Genomic DNA, 20,611 nt, shown 5'->3' with positions numbered 1-20,611 from the left:
CTTTAGCTGGAAATACGGATAAGTCTCAGCAACTCCAGATTTCGGACATCTCTTCGGGATCCATTGTCCAGTTTCATTGGTCCCCAAGTGTGGGACCCATTGTTGATATGAGAAGTGGGTTCCACCGTAATACACGGCGCCGCACTGCAGTTGTGCCATTCGGTTTTTCAAATTTAATTTTGGATAAATTACGAAGTCCCCCGTCAGGGAGGAACTCAAGGATAAATACCCCCGCAACTTTCATTTGCGACAAAATTTCTCCCTTCAAATTTTCTTTTAGATTTTAGTGAGTTGACTTTAAAAAAGATTCTTATCCAGCTGTGTAAATTTTTTTTAAATCCTAATTTATCCATTTCTATTTATTTGAACTATTTATGATTGATTAGTTGTCCCCTTTTAGTGAGTGTCGACCGGTTTTGGATTGGATCCGTCCACTTCAAAATCAATTTGGACGGATTGGACGGACCAATAAAACATATTGGATTGAATCAATCCAGTCCAACATATTTATTAGATTGGATTGGACCTGATCCGTCCATAATAAATTTATATTGGATTGGGTTGGATTAAGTCAATATCTAGTTCATTGATATAAGATAAGAATACATGTGTCAATGGATCGAGTTTGGGTTGAAACCAATCTAATCAAAATAAATTTGAATAGAATGGACAGTCCAGACATTGAATTGGCCAGTCCAAGTTAATCCAAAACATTCATTGGATTGGATTGGACTTGGTCCATTTATAATCGACTCACATTGGACTAGATTGGATTGGACCAAATCTAGTCCAATTGACATGCCTACCTTAAGATATCTAACTGGATTAAATATTCAAATGAAACGATAGAGGTTATTTTTATAGATATAAATTTATGGTTTCTTTGGTTTTTCTTGATTTAATTGGAGAAAGGAGTGGATAATTTTTATATTTTAAGATGAAGAGAGAATGAATGTTAATATAATGAATCGAGAATGTATATAAGAAAAAATCAATGCCAGTGAAATGATTATTTTAGCTGGTTTCCTTTGGAGAAAATGGAGGCATTTTTGGTCAATTAGGGTTTAAGAGAAAGGGCGAGAAAAAAATTAAGGAAAATTTAGATGAATATTTTAGTAATTTAATGTATTCTATCATTTCACTTAATGGCCAAGGGATATTTGTCCTAAAGTAAAAGTTTAAGGCTAGCGGTTTTTGTCACAAATGAAAGTTTAAGGGGTATTTATCATTGACCCCATAGTAGAAAGGAATCTTTTGTAATTTACCCTTTAATTCAGACCTGAAATGCTAATTTGATAAATAATATAGAATACAATGTTAATTAAAAATTTGTAGTTTATTAACATAATAATAATATAGTATTTACTATTCTAAAAAAAATATAGTATTTACTATTCTAAAAAAATATAGTATTTTACTATCATTTTTATTGAAGTTATATTATCAAAATTTTTTAAGTTATCCTTGTAAATAAATAAATACAGTTTTCAGTATACTCGGGTCTATCGGGTCCAAATAGACCCAACTATTAACCGGAACAGTTTTGGGTTTGTGATTTTGTTTCGGTTAGTAACTGGTTCGGGATTGGGAGCACGCTGTCCTGACCCAAACTCGACCTGTTGAGTCATGCTGTTGACAGTCCTAGTCAAGGTTAAGCTTTTTCTAATGTGCAATTAGGTTAGGATTTCAATTTTTAACCCAAATCAAGTTCGGGTTTGGATGACTTACCTTGTCTAGTCATTATGCCCCCACATATATAGATAAATTCTTGTAATTTTTTGTAACATGAGAGTTTAGAATTTTTTTTTATGTTTATTTTGGTTTTTCTTGTTTATAATGGAGCAAATAAGTGATACCTTAAAATCCATAAAATACAACTGAAAGGTTGTGAATAGGGTTTGGGTTGGCATCGGGTTGGACCCTATATACTACTTGGTTAGGTTGGGTCAAATCTCGGAGGGAACGTTGGATCATTGGGTTAAGGTTGTGACAAACTTGTGCTGAATTAAAGCCTGTTGACATCCCTACATGTTAGGGTAGCCTTACCTTTTCTTTTTTTTTTTTTTTAGTTATGAGGATCTCATTAAAAAGCTCCCAAAAACAAATACCCACACCTCGGGTCAGGGATGCATCAACTTATGGGCCAAAACATTACAATATCTCTTAACATGAACAAAACGAACAGCAGTGCAAGAAATTAGGGACAGAATATCAGACCATAATGCCCTTAAAGGAGAAAAAGGGACAGAGGCAAATTGGCAAATAACTTCAATTTTGGCCGGCGGTCATTTACCCACTTAGAGAGTGATTTTTGTCCCATAAAATCAAGACCTTCAATGTATTACTGTGACCCCACCTTGAGTTGGATTTAAAGGGGCATGATATACTAGTTTTAGCCCAAGGTTACTCCCAGCTAGGGGAGCAATCAAATCCAACTTTTGATCAAATAATTCAGATTCGAGTTTGATTAGACTCGATTCAAATTTGATTCGAATTGAATTTAAATCTCAAAGTTAGTTCGATTAGTTATCTCAACTCGAATTCGACCAATAAAAATATTGGTTCAAGAAGCTCACAAATTTGGTTCATAAAATATAAAAATGTATTAGCTTTTTTAAGCTTTTGAGTCGAATTCAAATTAATTGAATTGAATTTGAACATAGTAATATTTCAAATGGTGTCAATCACTTTCAGACCGAAGATTAATGGTGTTGGGCCTTTCAATGGACGCAGTTTGAAGGGTTTCCATTTGGACTGGTGTTGGGCCCTTTCAATGGTGCAAGCTGGGTTGCCCGAGTTAAAGAATTTTAACTACATCGGGCTTGGGCCCATCAACCCAATCCAATCCAAGTTGCACCCTATTCCTTTGATCTTTTTCATCTGCCTTTCTTTGGATTAAGGTTCAAAGTATCAATACAGATTGATACGCCGATAGGGAATATCGGTCTGTATCGATGCTTTTTTTTTAAGTTTTATTTATTTATTTTTTCAAAATCAGTTCAGAGGGATCGGTTTAAGTCCCAACTACCCTTTAAATCATGGTCTGACTCGACACAACCCCTGTAGAGGCATATCGGAAAGCCATTGATACGATACATATCAATACTTTTAACCTTACTTAGGATAAAAGCATGCTCATCCACTGGTAAAATCTCAGACTCATAGCAATCGCTTTGTTAAATGAAAGGATAAAAATATCTATCCTGGACGGTCAGGATCAATGTTTAGAAGCTATCTGAAACCCAAAATTTTGGAGCATAGAGGATTGTGGTTTAGGTTCAAACTCAGCTATATGCCCTACTAGAAAACCCAGATCCAGGATAAAAAATCTCTTAGATGTTTTTGACATGTTCTTTGAATGGTTTAATGCTACTTTTGCTCATTTTCCTATGCTAACAATTAATAAACAGTAAAAGAACAGAAAGAAAGAAAGAACAAAGTGAACTCAAGCAATAAACTTAGGTCTTGTTCGTTTTTCATTCGATTATTTATTATGTTCTTTTGTTTTCTAGCTAAGTTAAATAATGACTATTTTATTCATAAAAAGTTATTATTAAATGGACAATTTTATTCTATCATATATCGGCAAATTTACCCCTAGATGAGAAAATTATTCACGTAAGAGATGGGTATTACTTATTCCGGATAAATAATATTAGGGAAAATTAATTTACCATAAAACCTATGATTTACTGAAAAAGGAACATAATATTATTGATCAACAAGGTTCACCAACTTTTCCTCTCATTTACCTGAAAATAAAGGAATGGGGCCTTAGAAAGAACAAATGACTTCGGATTTTTAGTATCAACCGATTGAAACCTTTTTGCAAACCTTTTAACTAATTAGCATTCCAACTTTGTTTCTATCTCCTCAATAAAATTGGATTTCTCTAAGCACTACTACTAGAATTTTATTCATGACCACTATCTCAATTACAAATGAAAAGGAAAAGTTACTATGGAAGAGTAATACTAAGTTTGCTACATATAATTTTGTATAAAAATATTAACAGTCCATTAGCCAAATATAAGAAATTATCTGAAACCACCCTTGACTACACTATCAATGTCAAAATTTTCCTTCAACTTTTAGACACCGTTATCAACTCTATATAACAAGGTTTTATGAGTAGATGCTTCTCTTCTGTTAAAGTTTCGGTCTGGCTTTCATAAGTAGGGCACTAGACTTGGAAATAATTTTTAAATGACTAGAATGACCTTAACTCATTTGATGTCATTTCATATAATTTTTACTTGAAACACCACTTACACATGCTAAGAATCAAAACCATCTCTCTCTAATAACCAACCCATTAATCCTCTCTCATCAAACTGTCACCAATTGATTTTTTTTTTATTTGTTTATTCAAAGTTATATTATTAGTCTTATTCAATTAGGAAGTAGGAAGCAAGGAAGCACGCTGATCTAGCCGTTCATTTGTATGACAAATTTTAGACATTGAACTAGGGGTGGTCATTCTTAGCCTAGCCCACAAACTTTCAGGCTTGGGTGTTTTGTGCCTGGGGTGGGCCAGGGATGGGCCTAAAAACTTGTGGATTGATCCTACCCAATATTTCAGGGCCTGTCCCAGAATTATATAATATATACATTTTATGGATTTGATTATGATAATGAAAGATATGATGGTGGGAAAACTTGTAACCAGTGGACCAATATCGTAAATGTGATAACCAATCATGTGGTATTTATCATGGGGGAGGGGTTTGATTGGTCAAAACCCTTCTTGTATGTTGATATCATATCTTTATGGTAGCATTGATTTTTCTATATTTTATATAATAATTGTAGCATAAAAGTCCATCCGATACCTAAGGCTGGCCTGGGCCTACATTTGAGGCCCATACTGTGGGCCTAGGCCTGGCCCATGATCACACCTAAGTAGGACTAACAATTCAAATGTTGAGATGCAACAAAAGAAAAATTAGGCCCCGTTTGGTTTGTGGGAATAGGGGTTTGGAATCAGAATTGGAATGGGCTATTCTGATTCTAACTGTTTGGTTGGGCGGAGTCAGAATCCCATTTCCATCCATTCCTTCTGGAATGGCATTCTCCCATTTGAGAGAATGGTCATTCCCTGCCCCTCCCTTGAGAATGAAATCTCATTCTTGCTGATTCCCATTTCTATTCCCATTTCCTCTCTGAACCAAACAGACTATGAGAATGGACAATTCTGATTCCAATTTCAAAGGATTTCGATTCCGATTTGATTCTGATTCTGACTGTAAACCAAACAGACCCTTATGTTTTGCGCCCTGCACCCAAATCCAATGCAATACCCTAAGTGGGATTTATACAATTGAATGCCATGCAAGTTTGTACATACACTGCTATTTCTTTCTTTCTATCAAATTTTAATACCAAAGAGAAATCTGCACAGAAACAAAAAAAAAAAAAAGAAAAGAAAAGAAAAGAGATGTTTTAAAACCTACAAAATGATTGTCATTGCAAGCTATAGAATCATCATCATCATCATCATCTAAGCCATATCCCAATTATATGGGTCAGTTACATGCATCCTATTTAGCCTTTCTGTCCACCATTAAATTATAGGTGTTTAATTTATTTGTTATTGCTTTAACCCAAATCCCTTTTGTGGGCTCTTCTAGAACCTTCAACTTGTAATAGATCATTTTTCCTAATATGCACTATATATCAATTTGTAATAGATCACTTTTCCTAATATACACCATATATATATACATGCAATTGACAATTATGATTCAAATGAAAAATGACACAGACAACAGTTCCAACTAGATAAGCCAGTTTTTGTTTGCCATTCTACCAGCCAAGTCACCTTGACCTTCCATTGTTGGTCTAGAAGTTCCATTGTATCATAGAATAAGTTGGATGTTCTTTAATTGGAACATTTTCTTATTGAAATAAACAGAATTTATTTCTATAGCTGGAAAGGATTTATAAAACAACAAAATTAAGTAGGAAAAGAAAAACCCAACTAAGACTTGCTTATAGCTTGACTTGTCTTAGGATCATTAAATCAAAACAAATGAGTTATGATAGATCTGGAACAGTAACAAGAATAAGTTGATCAGTAACCCTAATGTCATGAAAGCAATCAATTTTGTAGAAATAAATCCAGTAAATACCCAGTAATTTGCTTGTGAAGAAAGGCACCACGTGACAAAAGGAATGCATTTAATATATAATCTTATATTAAGTAAACTAGACAACTTTGGTTTCAATAGCAAGGGAACACTTAAATTCAACATGTAGTAATTAATTTGTGATTGGTTCTGTTGTTTCAGTCTCCACATGAATCATTGACAACGAGTCCTGGTTAGGTAATCTATTAGATCACTTTGATTCTCATCTGCTAAATAATTGCTCAAAACATAATAGAAAAAATGAGAGGTAATCTCAGTTAAGAGGTTGGGTGTACTTGGCTATTCCCCTTAAACTGCTGCAGATTTTGCTTAAAATAAATAATAAAAAAAAAGAAAATGGTTGTGAGCTCAGGCAAAAAACCATTATATATTAATTGGAACACCCACAGTTTCTATCTCTTTCTTTCCTTCTTTTCATTTTCTATGGGTTCAGTGTAAATGACTTAATTGGATGTTAGAATCGCATCAATTTGGAATAAAAGAATCGCATCAATTTGGAATAAAACTATTCTTTGGCCAAGCCTTATTTACTTAAATGATCTTGGTCCTGAAAGTGAGCCAATGACTTTGTGTTTGACTACACAACTACTGCCCAACAGTAGTAGCTTATACATCTTCTCATTACTATATATATTTGAACAGTGCTTTCTAGATAATGGCTTTATAATCTATGTCTACATTATTTTAATTAACTGATACTAAGCTTAACTATAATGAAGATTATGGCTAAGTACATGATTTAAAAACAAGTGCAGAATATATCTGGTTTATATTCTAAAGGATTTTAAACATAGAAAAGAATATTAAAAAATAATGTAGACATAGATTATAAAAAAGCTGAATAGAAAGATGCTTTGTAAATTAAAAAAAAAAGGCTGAATAGAGAGATGCTTTGAGTTGAATTTCTGAATGGTGTATGTATGCAATAGAGAGTCACATGGTAGGATTTTTTAATTGATTCTCTTGATCATAAAAATATTCAAACCCAATCCAAGTCCAACTCAACTTCCAACAATTAAACTTAATTTGAATTCCGATGTTTCCTATGAAGTAAGTGCATTGGCTCCACACAAAATGCACCCTGACACCTCACACATACACCCAATTGTGCATTGGGAATATCTCCTAATTCCTGTATTTGTGATGAGGAGATGTTTGGGGCATGTGATGCAAATTCTATTAAGAGGGTATTTGGTTTCGTTTACGGTTATTAAGTAAACATTTTGTATTTATGTGACTGTAAAACCGAGAAAAGCAATTAATGTAGGCATTTATGATACATAGGCGCCATAAGACACCACATCAGTAAAATGCCAATAAATGCTTATCTGTTTCAGGAAGCTCCAAAATGAAACTTCCTAAGACGAAAGAGGTGCACAAAAACTGAAGTTTACTTTTATAAACATCAATACATACAAATGCAATTAATAAACCATTTGCTGATGGGGCATTTATGTGGCACCATTTACTCAATAAACATAAACGGAACCAAATATATATTAGCAGACCCAAAAATTTTACATGTGATATTGGGCATTCTATGACCAGGTTCATCTTTTTTCTTTTCTTTTCTTTTCATTTCTTTATTTATTAAAGGGTGGGGTTAAGGAGGGTTCTAGAACTTTGGGTTGGACACATAAACATGGTTGCCATTTGGAACCTCAAACTCCCATGGACTGTATGTGGGGAAGAACAGGGCCCTCCTAAGAAATGGACATACCAAAAATCACAAAAATCACTGACTAAACAACTCTTTTACAATCTATTTTTATGGATTTTTAGAATACCCAAACAAACTTTTTACAATGCCCTAGGTTGGTTGTTCAACGGAAAAAATGAAAACAAACAAATAAACAACTTTTTGGTTGGAAGTTGAAAAGGCTTGGTCTTGCCGTCTTGGGATGAGAGTGGACTGAACATAGACCACAGACTACCAACCTAAATAGCTTTTCAATGAAAAAGCTTCAAATCAAAATCTTGTTAATTCTTTACCTGCTCATTTGTGTTTGGAAGTGAATGAGTCTTTTTATTTTCGGTGGAAACTGAATTTCATTACAAATAGGAAAAGCCAAACACTACAAACAAACTGAGACAGGCATGGAAAACAGAAGAAAAAAGAAAACAACTACAACAAAGGAAAACCAGAAAAAACCTACAAACAATTACAAAGAGATAAGTCCAAATTAACTATATTAGAGAGACACAAGGGGCTAGCAAAACTAGATTCAAAATCCCTTGAAAAACCATATCTAGCTGCTGTATGCGCTGCTTGGTTTGTTTCCCTCGGACAGAATTGAACTGTGAAGTTTCTTCTAAATGTAACTTCTTTTATATCCCTGCACCAGAAGAGAATTTCCAGGCCTTCACAGCCATTGGCTTCGTTTAAACAATCAACTAAAACTTTGCAATCGGATTCAAAAATGAGATCTGATTTGTTCACTTTATCTGCAAAAACCACTGCCTTTAGGAGAACTTGAGCTTCTGATTTCAAAGGAGACAAAAAACTTTTGATTTCCCAAAACCCACACCCCAGCACCACCTCAAATGATCTCTGATAATCAAGTCAAAATAAGCCTGTCTGGAAGATTTCAAAAAACCACCATCGATATTAACCTCAGGATGCCTTGTTCTAGTGGAATCCAAAAAACCTGCAAAAACAGAAGCTCTATTACTAGTGTTTAAAGGCCTAAGGCCTTTGCCTTTTGAACAAAGGGGTACAAACCCAACCTAGAGCGGATATCAAAGTTCTTTAAAATTGCTTTGGTTGTTTGCGGTGTAAAACTCCATTGATTGAGTTCAACGCTGATAGTTTAAAATTTGTGAGTAGTTGTATTTTGAAAAACAATGAGAATGGAATGACTCCGTCTAACTGGTCTCTTGAATCATTTAAATAGATAAGTTACAAGAGGATAACTATGTAAAGATAGCAATTACAGATTTAGAGTTTATGTAGGAAATTACATGATAATGACATAAGGTGATCAATTATCTAGGATAGCTATCAGAGATACCCATTCTAGTTACAAATCTATCATAACTATTGAGAACATCCCCCCGCAAGCTTAGTGGTCACTTGGAAATGGTAAGCTTGGTTGTAAGGTCATGAAACCGTATTGAAGGCAGCGGTTTAATAAGAATGTTTGCAATTTGATCATGGTTGGGAATGTGATTGATCAATAGAATGCTGGCCGCAACTTTTTCCCGTATAAAGTGAATATCCAATTCTATGTGCTTGGTGCAAGAATGGTGGATAGGATTGGAGGAGAGAAATTTGACACTCAAATTGTTGCACCAGATGACGGGTGGGTGAGGGAGCTTCAATCCAAGCTCCATGAGTAACATCTGGAGCCAAAGAATTTCAGCAGCAGTAGAGGCAGGACTACGGTATTCTGATTCTGTGCTGGAGCGAGAAATTGTGGACTGTTTACAAGAGCTCCATGAAATCAGATTATGACCCAAGTAAACACAGAAATCACCTTGAGAGTGACGACCAATAGGGTAACTAGCCCAGTCACCATTGGAAAAGGCTTCGAGAGCCAATTCTGGAGAAGCATGAAAAGTAATGACATGATCAATTGTGCACTTGAGATAATGAAGGATTTGCTTGGCTACACTCCAATGAACATTAGTAGGTTCTTTCACAAACTGGCAAACTTTGTTAACTGAGAAGCTGATGGCTGGTCGAGTAAGGGTAACATATTGCAGTGCCCCCACCACACTGCGATATTTGGTGGCATCTGGAAGAGGAGAATCATTGCTCACATCAAGTCTAGTAGATGTCGCCATCGGTGTATGAATGGGTTTAGCCTCATGCATCTTGGTCCTGACGAGAAGATCATGAATATATCTATGTTGGGATAGGTGCACCCCATTTGAACTACGATGCAGTTCCAAACCGAAAAATTAATGAGCTTCCCCAAGATCTCGAAGAGCAAAGGTGGTAGAGAGCTGAGAGATGAGCTAAGTAAGTGCAAAAGTAGAAGAGCTAGTGATCAATAAGTCATCCACATATACAAGAAGAAAAATGACATCAGTGCCAGTCCGCCGCATGAATAAAGAACTATCTACTCGGGATTCCAGAAAAACAAGGTGAACCAAATGATCCCTTAATCGAGTAAACTAGGCCCGCGGGGCTTGTTTCAAACCATAAAGGGAATGTTGAAGATGACATACAAAATGTGGTCGTGTTGGATCAACGAAACCCATAGGTTTTTTCATAAATACTTCTTCATTGAGATAGCCATGAAGGAAGGCATTGCTCACATCAAGTTGTCTAAGATTCCAACCATAGTGAGCTGCGAGAAATATTATTAACCGAATAGTAGTTAGTTTAACCACCAGACTAAAAGTCTCAGCAAAGTCAATACCGGCTTGTTGAGTAAACCCTTGCGCCACCAATCATGCCTTGTATCTTTCACTGGACGCATTCGGACGTCTCTTAATCTTATAAAGCCATCTATTTCCCAAAATGTTCTTATGAGGAGGTGGAGGTACAAGATCCCAGGTATCATTGCGCAACAACACTTTGTACTCATCTTCCATGGCGAGTACCCAATGGGGATCTTTCTTAGCAATAGTGTAGCAAGAGGGTTCAACATCGGGGTCAACAGAGGCTTCCAAAGCATACCGAGGGTTTGGCTTGCGAATGCCACTCTTGCTCTATGTCATCATGGGGTGAGCATTAAATGGGTCGTAGTGGAGCAAGAGGGCATATCTGATGGGATTGATGATGATGGTAGCAATTCGGCAAAATTAACACCAGTAGATATAATAGGTGGGCTAGGAGAGGTGGAGTCGGGGGGTATAGGAATGGTCTGAGGAGAGGTGCATGGGTATGTAACGATAGGAGGGCCAACCACAATGTCAGTAGCCAATTTGGGAAATGGAGTTGAGCTGCCAGAAGTGCATGGGAAGGTATGTTCATAAAAAACCACATTACGGGAAATATATAGACATCCAGATGTTAATTCCAAGCATTTGTACCCTTTGTGATGTAAAATGTAACCTAGAAATAAACAACGCTTGTATCGATAGTCCAACTTAGAATGGTTATAGGGTCTGAGATGCGGATAGCAAGCACATACGAAAGTGCACAACATAGTGTAATCAGGTTTAATGCCAAAGAGACACTCTAAGGGAGAATTCATGTCCAGTATTGGAGAAGAGAACGGTTAATTAAAAAAGCTACAGTCTCAAAGGCATCATACCAGTAATGTTTGGGCATTGAAGCTGTAGACAGGAGGGTGAGACCAATTTCAACAATATAGCGATGGTGTCGTTCTGCAACCCCATTTTGTTCATGAATATGAGGACATGAGAGACGATGAGTGATACTTGAATTAGAGAGAATAGGGAGAAGTGGTTTGTATTCTGTACCTCCATCTGTTTGAAAAGTTTTGATAGAGGTGTTCAATAAATTCTCCATATCCTTCTTAAAAACAGCAAAAATAGAGACAACCTGGGTTTTAGAGGTCATAGAAAAAATCCATATATACTTGCTGTAAGCATCAACAAAAGTCAAATAATAGCGAAAACCGTGTCTTGTAGAGACAGGGGTCCCCAAACATTAGAAAATAAAAGTTCTAATGGATACTTTGCAACAAAAGTACTAGTAGAAAATGACAAGGTATGACTCTTGCCTAGTGGATAGGATGGACAAAAAGAGATGTCCTTATTTGAAACTGGAAGCTGAAATGAAGATAAAATGTGGGCAGCTATTCACTTGCTGGGATGTCCTAGCCGTTGATGCCATACCGAAAATGATGCTTTCTCACCAATGAACGCCGATGAAGCTATAGATGTGCAATTTATCTTTAGCTGTCAGAGCCCTCCCTTAATCGGCCCTTGGATGAGAGTTTTCCTGGTCGCTTTGTCCTTAATAGAGAAGCCAGTAGTGTCAAAAATAAAAGTTACATTATTATCCTTACAAAACTGGCTGACAGAGAGCAAGTTCTTAGATATATTAGGAACTTTGAGAATATTTTTCAAGACAATGGACCCAGAATCAGTATTTAGAATAGAAGAGCCAATATGAGAAATGTCTAGACCCGTACCATTGCCAACCAAGATATGATCTGTTCCATGATACTCATCGTGAAGAGAGAGATTCCCAAGATCTGAAGTCATATGATTGGTTGCTCCAGAATCAGGATACCAATTTTCATCATGAGCAGATTGTGAAGATGAGGCTGTATGAGCTTGCTTGGTAGGCTTATTGGAAGTGAGTTCCAGATAATGGCAGCAAGTAGCTACTGTATGGCTAGGATACCCACAGAGTTGACAAACCACAATGGCGTTTTTGGAATTGGATTTGTTGCAATTATTGTTATTATAGGAAGTTTTCTTGGAGTTGTCGGAACCACCATCATTATTAATTGTTGAGGCTTATAAGAAGATGACTGATTGCGATTGAAGGTTTTCTTCTTATTGGCCAAATTAGTAGAAGGAGAATCCAATACAGATTGTGAAGAGTAACGGACTTTGAACTTCAGCAAAAGAAAGACTATCTAGTCTAGTAGTCACAGAGAGCACAAAGGTATCATATTCAACAAGTAAACTACCAAGAAGATAATGAATTTGATCAACATCAGTGAGAAAGTGTCCAGAAGCAGCTAAAGCATCAGATAAACTTTTAATTTTTTGAACATAATTAGTGACAGTAAGAGCACCCTTCTTCAGATAAGCTAATTCTAATTTCAAATCATGGATTTGAGTTTTACTAGTAGATGAAAAGAGAACATAAAGTCGATTCCATACCTCTCTGGATGTCTTACAACCAACTACTTGAGCCAGAAATGGCTCTGTTAATGAAGATAATAACCAGCTTATGATCAATTGGTCTTGTTTGATCCATGCTACATAATCTAGGTTGCTCCGGCTGAATCCTTGGCTACTACCATCTTCCAAGAAGAGTGGAGGATAAGGAAAAGATCCGTCCACATAGTCGTATAAACGATGCCCTCTGAGAGCTGGTGTAGTTTGAGAGCTCCAAAGCAGGAAGTTAGTACGACCCAATTTTATTGTGACTACATTCATAAAAAATGAAAGGGAGACCACCATAATGGTTCGACCATCTGTCGATCCAGGTTACATTTGTTGTTGGACAGCATGAGTAGTGGTACTTGTTTCTGAAGCCATGACATTTGTCAAAATGGCTTTGATACCATATAAGAGCAATGCTGAAAAAAACAATGAGAATGGAATGACTCAGTTAGTGATGACTGGTCTCTTGAATCATTTAAATAGAGAAGTTACAAGAGAATAACTATGTACAGAAGATAACAATCACAGAGTTAGAGTTTATTTAGGAAATTACATGATAATGAGATAAGGTGATCAGTTATCTAGGATATCCTAGATAACCATGATCAGTTATCTAGGATAGCTATCAGAGATACCCATCCCAGTTACAAGTCTATCATAACTATTGAGATACTCTAACAATATTATATTGATTTTATTAATATAGTATTTACATCGATATGTAAAGCTCTATTGTAAGTAGAGTTTTGTGCTAATTTATGATGTAAAACTACATTCTATTCAAACACCAATAAATGTGAATCGGGAATGTAATTTTACACTGCAAACAAACACCAACAAATGTAGATCAAGAGTGGAGTTTTACACTGGTCTACATTTACACCGCAGACAAACTCAGCCTTTGCTAAACAAGATTGTACTCGTAATTTTATTTTAGAATAAAAAGGCAGAAGTGTTTAAAGATTATGCTATTGTATTGCAAACTCATAAAATATGCTTTTAATTTTATTCATTCCAAGTACTTCTTATTACTTTTCAAAGTAGAAAGCTACTTTCCAATATAAAAGAGAGAAAGCCACTCACACTAGTATGCAAGAATGCTCATCTAATTCTAAAATTAGATATCCAAGTCCAAAAATGCTCCCAAGGCCTCTTTTGTTTGCGGTGCAATTTTAGTGGCATTGGTGTAACTATTGAGGGCAAATGAGTGCAATGCAAATTCATATATTCAATATCTTTAGTGGATTTGGATTCAAATCAACATTTATGAGACCCAATTGGATCTTTAATCTTTATATCTGATCAAATTTAAGATTTGTATTATCAGATCGAATTAGGATACACCCTGATTTGAATCCGATCCGATCCATTTACAACCCTAATCATAACATGAAAGCATGCAAATCAAACAGTGCAATTGATATCTGATGATATATAATGGTTTTGATAAAAATAGAAATTACCTAAAAACAGAATTAAACAACACAATTGATTGTCCCACATCTAAATTTTACTTGTAAAACAGTTTCATTATTATTGCAAGACAGTATTACCCGACAGAGAAAATACCTTTTGATACACTTCTTGGCATTAGCAGTATTTCAGGGCAAAGGAAACACACCATTTTTGTGTCCGAAAACAGTATTTTTCTGAGCTAAGCATGGTATTACAAATTACAATTCTTCTGTTATGCTTTAATTCTGTTTTTCTTTTTTCGTTCCAATTCATACATCCAATTTGAGCTCTTCAATCTGAATATAAGTACTTTTTACACAAATGCTAATACAAAATCAAATTTGACTTGGTGGGTTGGAAAAGCTAGATATTTTAGTAATCCTTACTCCTTAAGATTTCTCATTTTAATTTGGATAGGTTTACTTAATTAGGGGGGTAAATTGCTGAAACCTCCTCTAAAGTTTCCGGCTGTTGCTGAAACCTCTCCTCAAGTTTGGTAATTACAATCATCTTCCCTGAATTTTCGTTGCAAATAGGCCCCTTTGGGTAGAATCTTCTAAAAATGCATAAATTATCCAAAATACCCATGTAGTTACTTTTATGTTTATTTTCTAAATTTTCTCTTCATATGAATTGCTACTCCAAACCCGTTCAATCACTTTTCTGAAATTGATTTATTTTCTAAATTTGCCCTTCATATCAATCACTCAAAGGTTAAGCTGCAACTTCAAATTCTCTTTATTTTCGTTGTTCATACAATTTGTATTATTTTTTTCCATAGAAATCAGCCCCAATAATAATTATATGGGCATTTTGGATATTTTCATGCCCTTTTTAAAAGATTCTACATAGTACTTGAAACTGTATTAGAAATTTTAGAAAAGGTGATTGCAATTTACCCTAATTAGGCCAAAGGAGGATTTCCTCGTTTAATTTTAGGTTTTGAGGTGGAGCAAAAGTAAGCTTGATCTCAACCGGGTTCGGGTAAGCTGAAAAGAACTCAAAAATAATGGGTGGCTTTGCGGGTCGGATCCAAACAAAGGAAAGTGATTTATATTGATCTTGGATGAGAAGATGCACAAATTGTGAAAATATCTTGCTAATCAAATGATCCGATGGGCTTCTTTTGTTTTGATATACATTCGGGTTATCAGGAGAAAAGCAACTTATCAAAATGATGAGACTGCTTGGTGTTTGGGTCTGTGGATGCCTTAGGTTGTTTACATGGGGCCGATCTATTTAAGGCCCTGTTTGGCTGTGACGCTGGAATCATGTAGTGTCACTTTTTTTTATTCTGAGAACCATAAATGGACTTTTCTGAATCGACAAATTGGTGTCTCTCTCTTCCGATTGACCCATGGTTGTCTCGCTTTCAGTTCATTTGACACGGTAAAGCCTTTCGGAATTGAAAGGAAAAAGAAAGTGAATTGATGGAGAAACATCCTGAGTGTTGAGATTCACGTATGACCAGTTAAAGAGAATCGCACGTTGGAAAGGAATGAGATAGGTTTTGTTAAATAAAACCGAAATAGAAGAGAAACCCTCTAATGTTTCATATGTTTTTAGGATAAATATTAACTTTTCTTAATAAGTGTCCCTAGAAACATTGGAAATCAGGAAGAAAAATGTTATATACCTTAATGAATCCAATCAAATAGGATTATGGTTTGAGGAATTTTAATCGCTATGATACCAAACACACCCCTAGATCAACTATTTAGATAGAAATCAAATCATTTCTTTTGTTAACTTTATACCCCGTAGTCAATGTTGTAGGTATAGCAGAAGAATTGAGACCCACCACTTGAATGAGTATCGGAAAAGAGTTTTATAGAGCAAAGATTCTTAGAGCTGTTAATGTTAAACTTAGTATTAATTAAGAAATGTATGGATCACACTTCTTTGTCAATGTAACTTCACTCATTTTTTGAGAGATAAGGCTGGTTTGAATCCCATGAGATGTTGGTTGTCAATTTGACTCTTATAATTGATAAAGATAAATATGTTATCACCTAAAACATGTAGTTGAAGGCAAGATGAGAAAATCACTTGACAAATCCAATCACCTCCACTTTTATCGTTTGCAGTGAATTCAATTTCTGAAAGCTATCCCTCAGAAAGAATTAATGGTCCTTTCTCCTTTGGCCTTAGGGTTGCAATTTGGGCAGGCTGGGATTGAGCATTTCTTACATTTTGGAGAGGCCCAAGCCCTGGATGCAGTAGAAACTGTTCAAATCAGGCATTCCATTTGCACCCCTATTAGTTGAAAAGTTTTCCTCCCTTATGCTGTGTTTGGTTTGATAGAAAGTAAAAGAAAAACAGAAAATTGAGGGAAATTTCTAGAGGACTTTCCCTCCAAAAACAGTCTTACGGCCCTTAAAAGAAGGGTATTGTCCAACCATCAGGTATTTGACTACCTGCTGAAGATTTTCTTTCTACGTTGTTCCCACACATAATTTCCAAGTTTGCTTAGAATTTCTTATTTGATTTCAACCCAGCAGTCAAGAGGCCAAAGCCATCTTATGTAAACAGTAATGCACCAAAACCCCTTGTGCCCATTGAGCTGGGTCCACATATATTCCTTATCCATAGAGCTGGGTCCCCTGGGGCCACAGCCTAAGTCGTAGGGACTACCCACTTAACCAACTCTCTTCCTTTCAAAGTCAAGCTCCAGACTGCCATCCAGCCATCAAGCAAGATGAGAGAGATCACAAAAGCTAAAGCCCAAATTAAGTAGACATCTTTACAACTTGGTGGTTTAAATAAATACAATTCATATGACGCTTGGACATTTTTTTATGTACATCCAAACACAAGGAGCTCACCCTCTCAGATAAGAGATTAGCCCCAGAAGGACCAGACAACCAAAAAAAAACAAAAGGGCAAAACAAAACAAACAATTTGAATTTTCAAACCATCTTCCCCTCCTACTTCCGTCCGTGTACTTCTCTTATTTGGTCTCTGTTCCCACTCCCCCATAACCCCGGCATTCCCAGGTGCTCACTCAAATAAATAAAAATGAAGAAAACAAACTCATACCTAATCACTGGACCCTAATCTGTGATCAACTGATCATCACTCCCATTCTCTCTCCCCCTCTGAAAGCTCTCTTTCTTTACCTTTCCATGTCCGTGGAGATTGTTAATCCCTTGTTTATGTGAACAAAACTCTTGGAGTTGGACCCATCTGGGTTGCTCTTCTGCTGCGATTCCAGGTCGTCATCGTCATCATCTTCTTCTTCTTCCATCTTCCCGAGTGAAAAATACTCCACCTTCTCGACGTAAATCTTAAGCAAAGCTAGATAAAAGAAAACACCAAAAGCGGCAGCCGCGGCCAAGAACCAGCTGAACTGGAGGTTAACCAGCGCCTTGGCTCGGTGTTGGGCGTGATCGCCCTGGCACCTCACAACGAAGTGCCCATCTTCATCGTTCATGAAACATCCTTTTGGTATCAAGGCCGGGGTCCAGAGCACAAACCCCATGACAATAAACCAGACACCTTGGAAGAAAATACTGAGGGACCGAACGAAGCTCACCAGGAAGCTCTTCTGGAGGTTAATTCCCATGAGGGTGGTGATGAGAGACACGAGAACCACAATCTGCAGAAGCAGGTGGTATTGGCCTTCCATACCCATGTGGTCGGCGGAGTGGAGGTGGAAGAGGAGAAGCTGCTGGGCGAAGGCGAGTGCTGCCAGCAATTGGGTGATGCCGTAGTGGGCTTTCGGTCGAATCCGATCGAAGAGGATCGCGAAGGCTGCGTACATGAGGAAGCACAGAGATATGGAAGCGTGCTCGAAGTTGTGGAGGTGGTTGGAGGGGATGCTTCCATCTGGGTCGAACGGTTGGTGCCTGTCCGGGCCGATGAAGAGCTCCATAGCTATGGAGGCGCAGCTCCCTCCCATGATTAAGTAGAGCTCCAAATACCTCATTCTCGAGGTAGGGAACCAGGGGCTGGATGAGTAGTTGTTGGGGTGGAGAGCATGGAGCTTGATGTGGTTGAAGAGGTGCCACAATCCGATGACAAGGAAGCCAAAGCCCGGGGCTACATGTCCGACCAAAGTGCCCATGTGTTCCTTCTGCCTCTTTTTGCTTTCGTCTCTTCTGGCTTCCTGTCTGTGTCCTGAGAGAGAGAGAGAGAGAGAGAGAGAGAGAGAGAGAGAGAGAGAGAAGGTTTGTGAGGAGAGAAGGGCTGAGGTAGGTTGCCTAGGAATTTGAAGAAATGAGGTTGAGAGACGAGGAAAGGGAGGAGGGAAGGAGAGGGGGTTTTAAAGGGAGGAGGTTGGGGGGCAGAGTCTTCTTGGGTGGTGTCTAGAGGCTTCTATTGGAGGGGTCTGAAGTTTGAAGTTTTGAAGTGAAATCATGTGGTGGCTTGAAGAACAAGGATGATATTACCTCATTCCCACGGTTGACCAATGACCTCTAGAATTCATCCTTCTGTAGTCTGGACATACAATTCCATTTTTATTGACGAAAATACCCTTCATGTCAAGCTTTTTGTTTTTGACATGCACTCCTCATGTCAAAAGGATACCCTGAAACGCATGACCAGATAGGCTGTCGTTCGGGCTGTATAACCAATAATGAAACTCCACGTCAGTCAACCATTCAACCTTTCATAACATACATAGAGCCCTGATTAAAAAGAGTTGGGTGTTGGGAAACAAAAGCTTCCAATTTACTTAATAAATAATCCAACCAGAATACCAGATTGCGTTTCATGGAAAACGCATGTGGCAATAAGTTGAGATCATTTTTAAGAAGTTACTTACCCAGGTAACTTTTTATTGCATTTAAGTCCTGTTTGTTTTTATCATCTCAGGAAGTTATTTATCATTGGTGTGGGACGTTATCAATAGTCTGTTATTCAGTTAATGCATAGTCTTGTTTGTTTTTTAAGAAATTATTTACCTAGGTAAATGTTATTCATGTTTTCTTAGGTAAACAAGTTAATAACCATTTTATATATAAAAAGTCTTTATTAAGTGAGGCAATTTGTCCCCTCCAATCAATGAATCATTTGGGGTCAAATCATCCCCCCACAAGATTGCCTCTCACAATGTCCCATAACACATTCTCACCATGTATTCGGAACATCTCTCGATGATGATTAACACATTCTCACCGTGTATTGGGAACATCTCCCATTGATGATATCATCATTTCTGGTATTATCATCAGGAGATGTTCTCAATACACGGCAGGGATATACTGTGGGATGTTGTGGAGGACAATCTTGTGGGGATTGATTTGATCTCCTATTTTCAATCCAAGCAACAATCAGTTGGATGGTTTGGATTCCACATCCTCCCTACCACAATTGAGGTTGATGTTTGAAAACAACCAACTCCTTTTTGTTAGTTTACCAACCAATATTTTATAGCAGTTTGGATTTTCTCACTTTACTCACATCTGCATTGGAGATTAATTTAGGAAATGCAAAAGGATTGGGCCTCTGTTATCATAAGTCACCACCAAACCAACATGAACTAAAAAAGAAAATTGAATATCCTTTTCTTTGCATTACATATTGCGCAATATAGGGGGATTATACAGTGGAGATATTAGATAGAGCTGGGTACATGTGAGGTCCCACTAAACTTGCTATAGAGAGCACCACCATATTCAGGGGATACCTAGCGACCATTTTCATCTTCATAACAAAAATAACTAATGTTCTCTATGCTATTTGTATGTTAGAGTATTTTCAACCCACTGTTGACCTGTTTAATTAACCATTTGAACAGTCACCTGACCTTGATTCTAGGTTTGGTTCTGTTAAAATCCATCATTCAGTAAAAAAATGTTGATTTGATTAAAAATCATATAATTTGAGTGATTCAACCATTAACCCCTTCGACCAGAACATAAATTAAATATAAAATTATACATACATACATAGCAGAACATAATTGTACACTATTTATTAATAAAATATATATTTGCACACATCAAAAAATAAAAAAAAAATATATATATATATATAATGTTGACATTGAAAGGTCAGACACATTTGAATCAATTTTTAAAACATTGGTATGCCATTACTAACTGATGATCCATGGCTCCTATGCTCGTAAAATGGCCTTTTTTAACATAGTTTTTTTTTTTCCTAGCTTACGCATAGACAATGGCCTGATAATTATATGATGTGTCTCATACATCAATATGTCTCTTGTCATAATATCTTTATTTGATGACAACTGTACAATTATAAATAAATAGAATAGGATACACACAAGGTCCACT

General features: G+C 36.6%; 1 protein-coding gene across 1 annotated transcript; it reads right to left on the bottom strand.

The window, feature by feature from the left end:
- Positions 1–17,072: 17,072 nt before the first annotated feature.
- On the bottom strand, positions 17,073–18,653 carry LOC148872840 (uncharacterized). Its single transcript, XM_088969386.1, has one exon. It carries the CDS (start codon positions 18,430–18,432, stop codon positions 17,482–17,484), a length of 951 nt encoding a protein of 316 aa, XP_088825512.1. The 5' UTR covers positions 18,433–18,653; the 3' UTR covers positions 17,073–17,481.
- Positions 18,654–20,611: the final 1,958 nt, after the last annotated feature.

This window comes from Nelumbo lutea, chromosome 2 (assembly GCF_056320005.1).
Source record: "Nelumbo lutea isolate HS-2025 chromosome 2, American lotus-T2T, whole genome shotgun sequence".
Classification (NCBI taxonomy): domain Eukaryota; kingdom Viridiplantae; phylum Streptophyta; class Magnoliopsida; order Proteales; family Nelumbonaceae; genus Nelumbo; species Nelumbo lutea.
The sequence above is the reverse complement of the archived record's forward strand: the minus strand, read 5'-3'. Positions and strand labels throughout refer to the sequence as shown.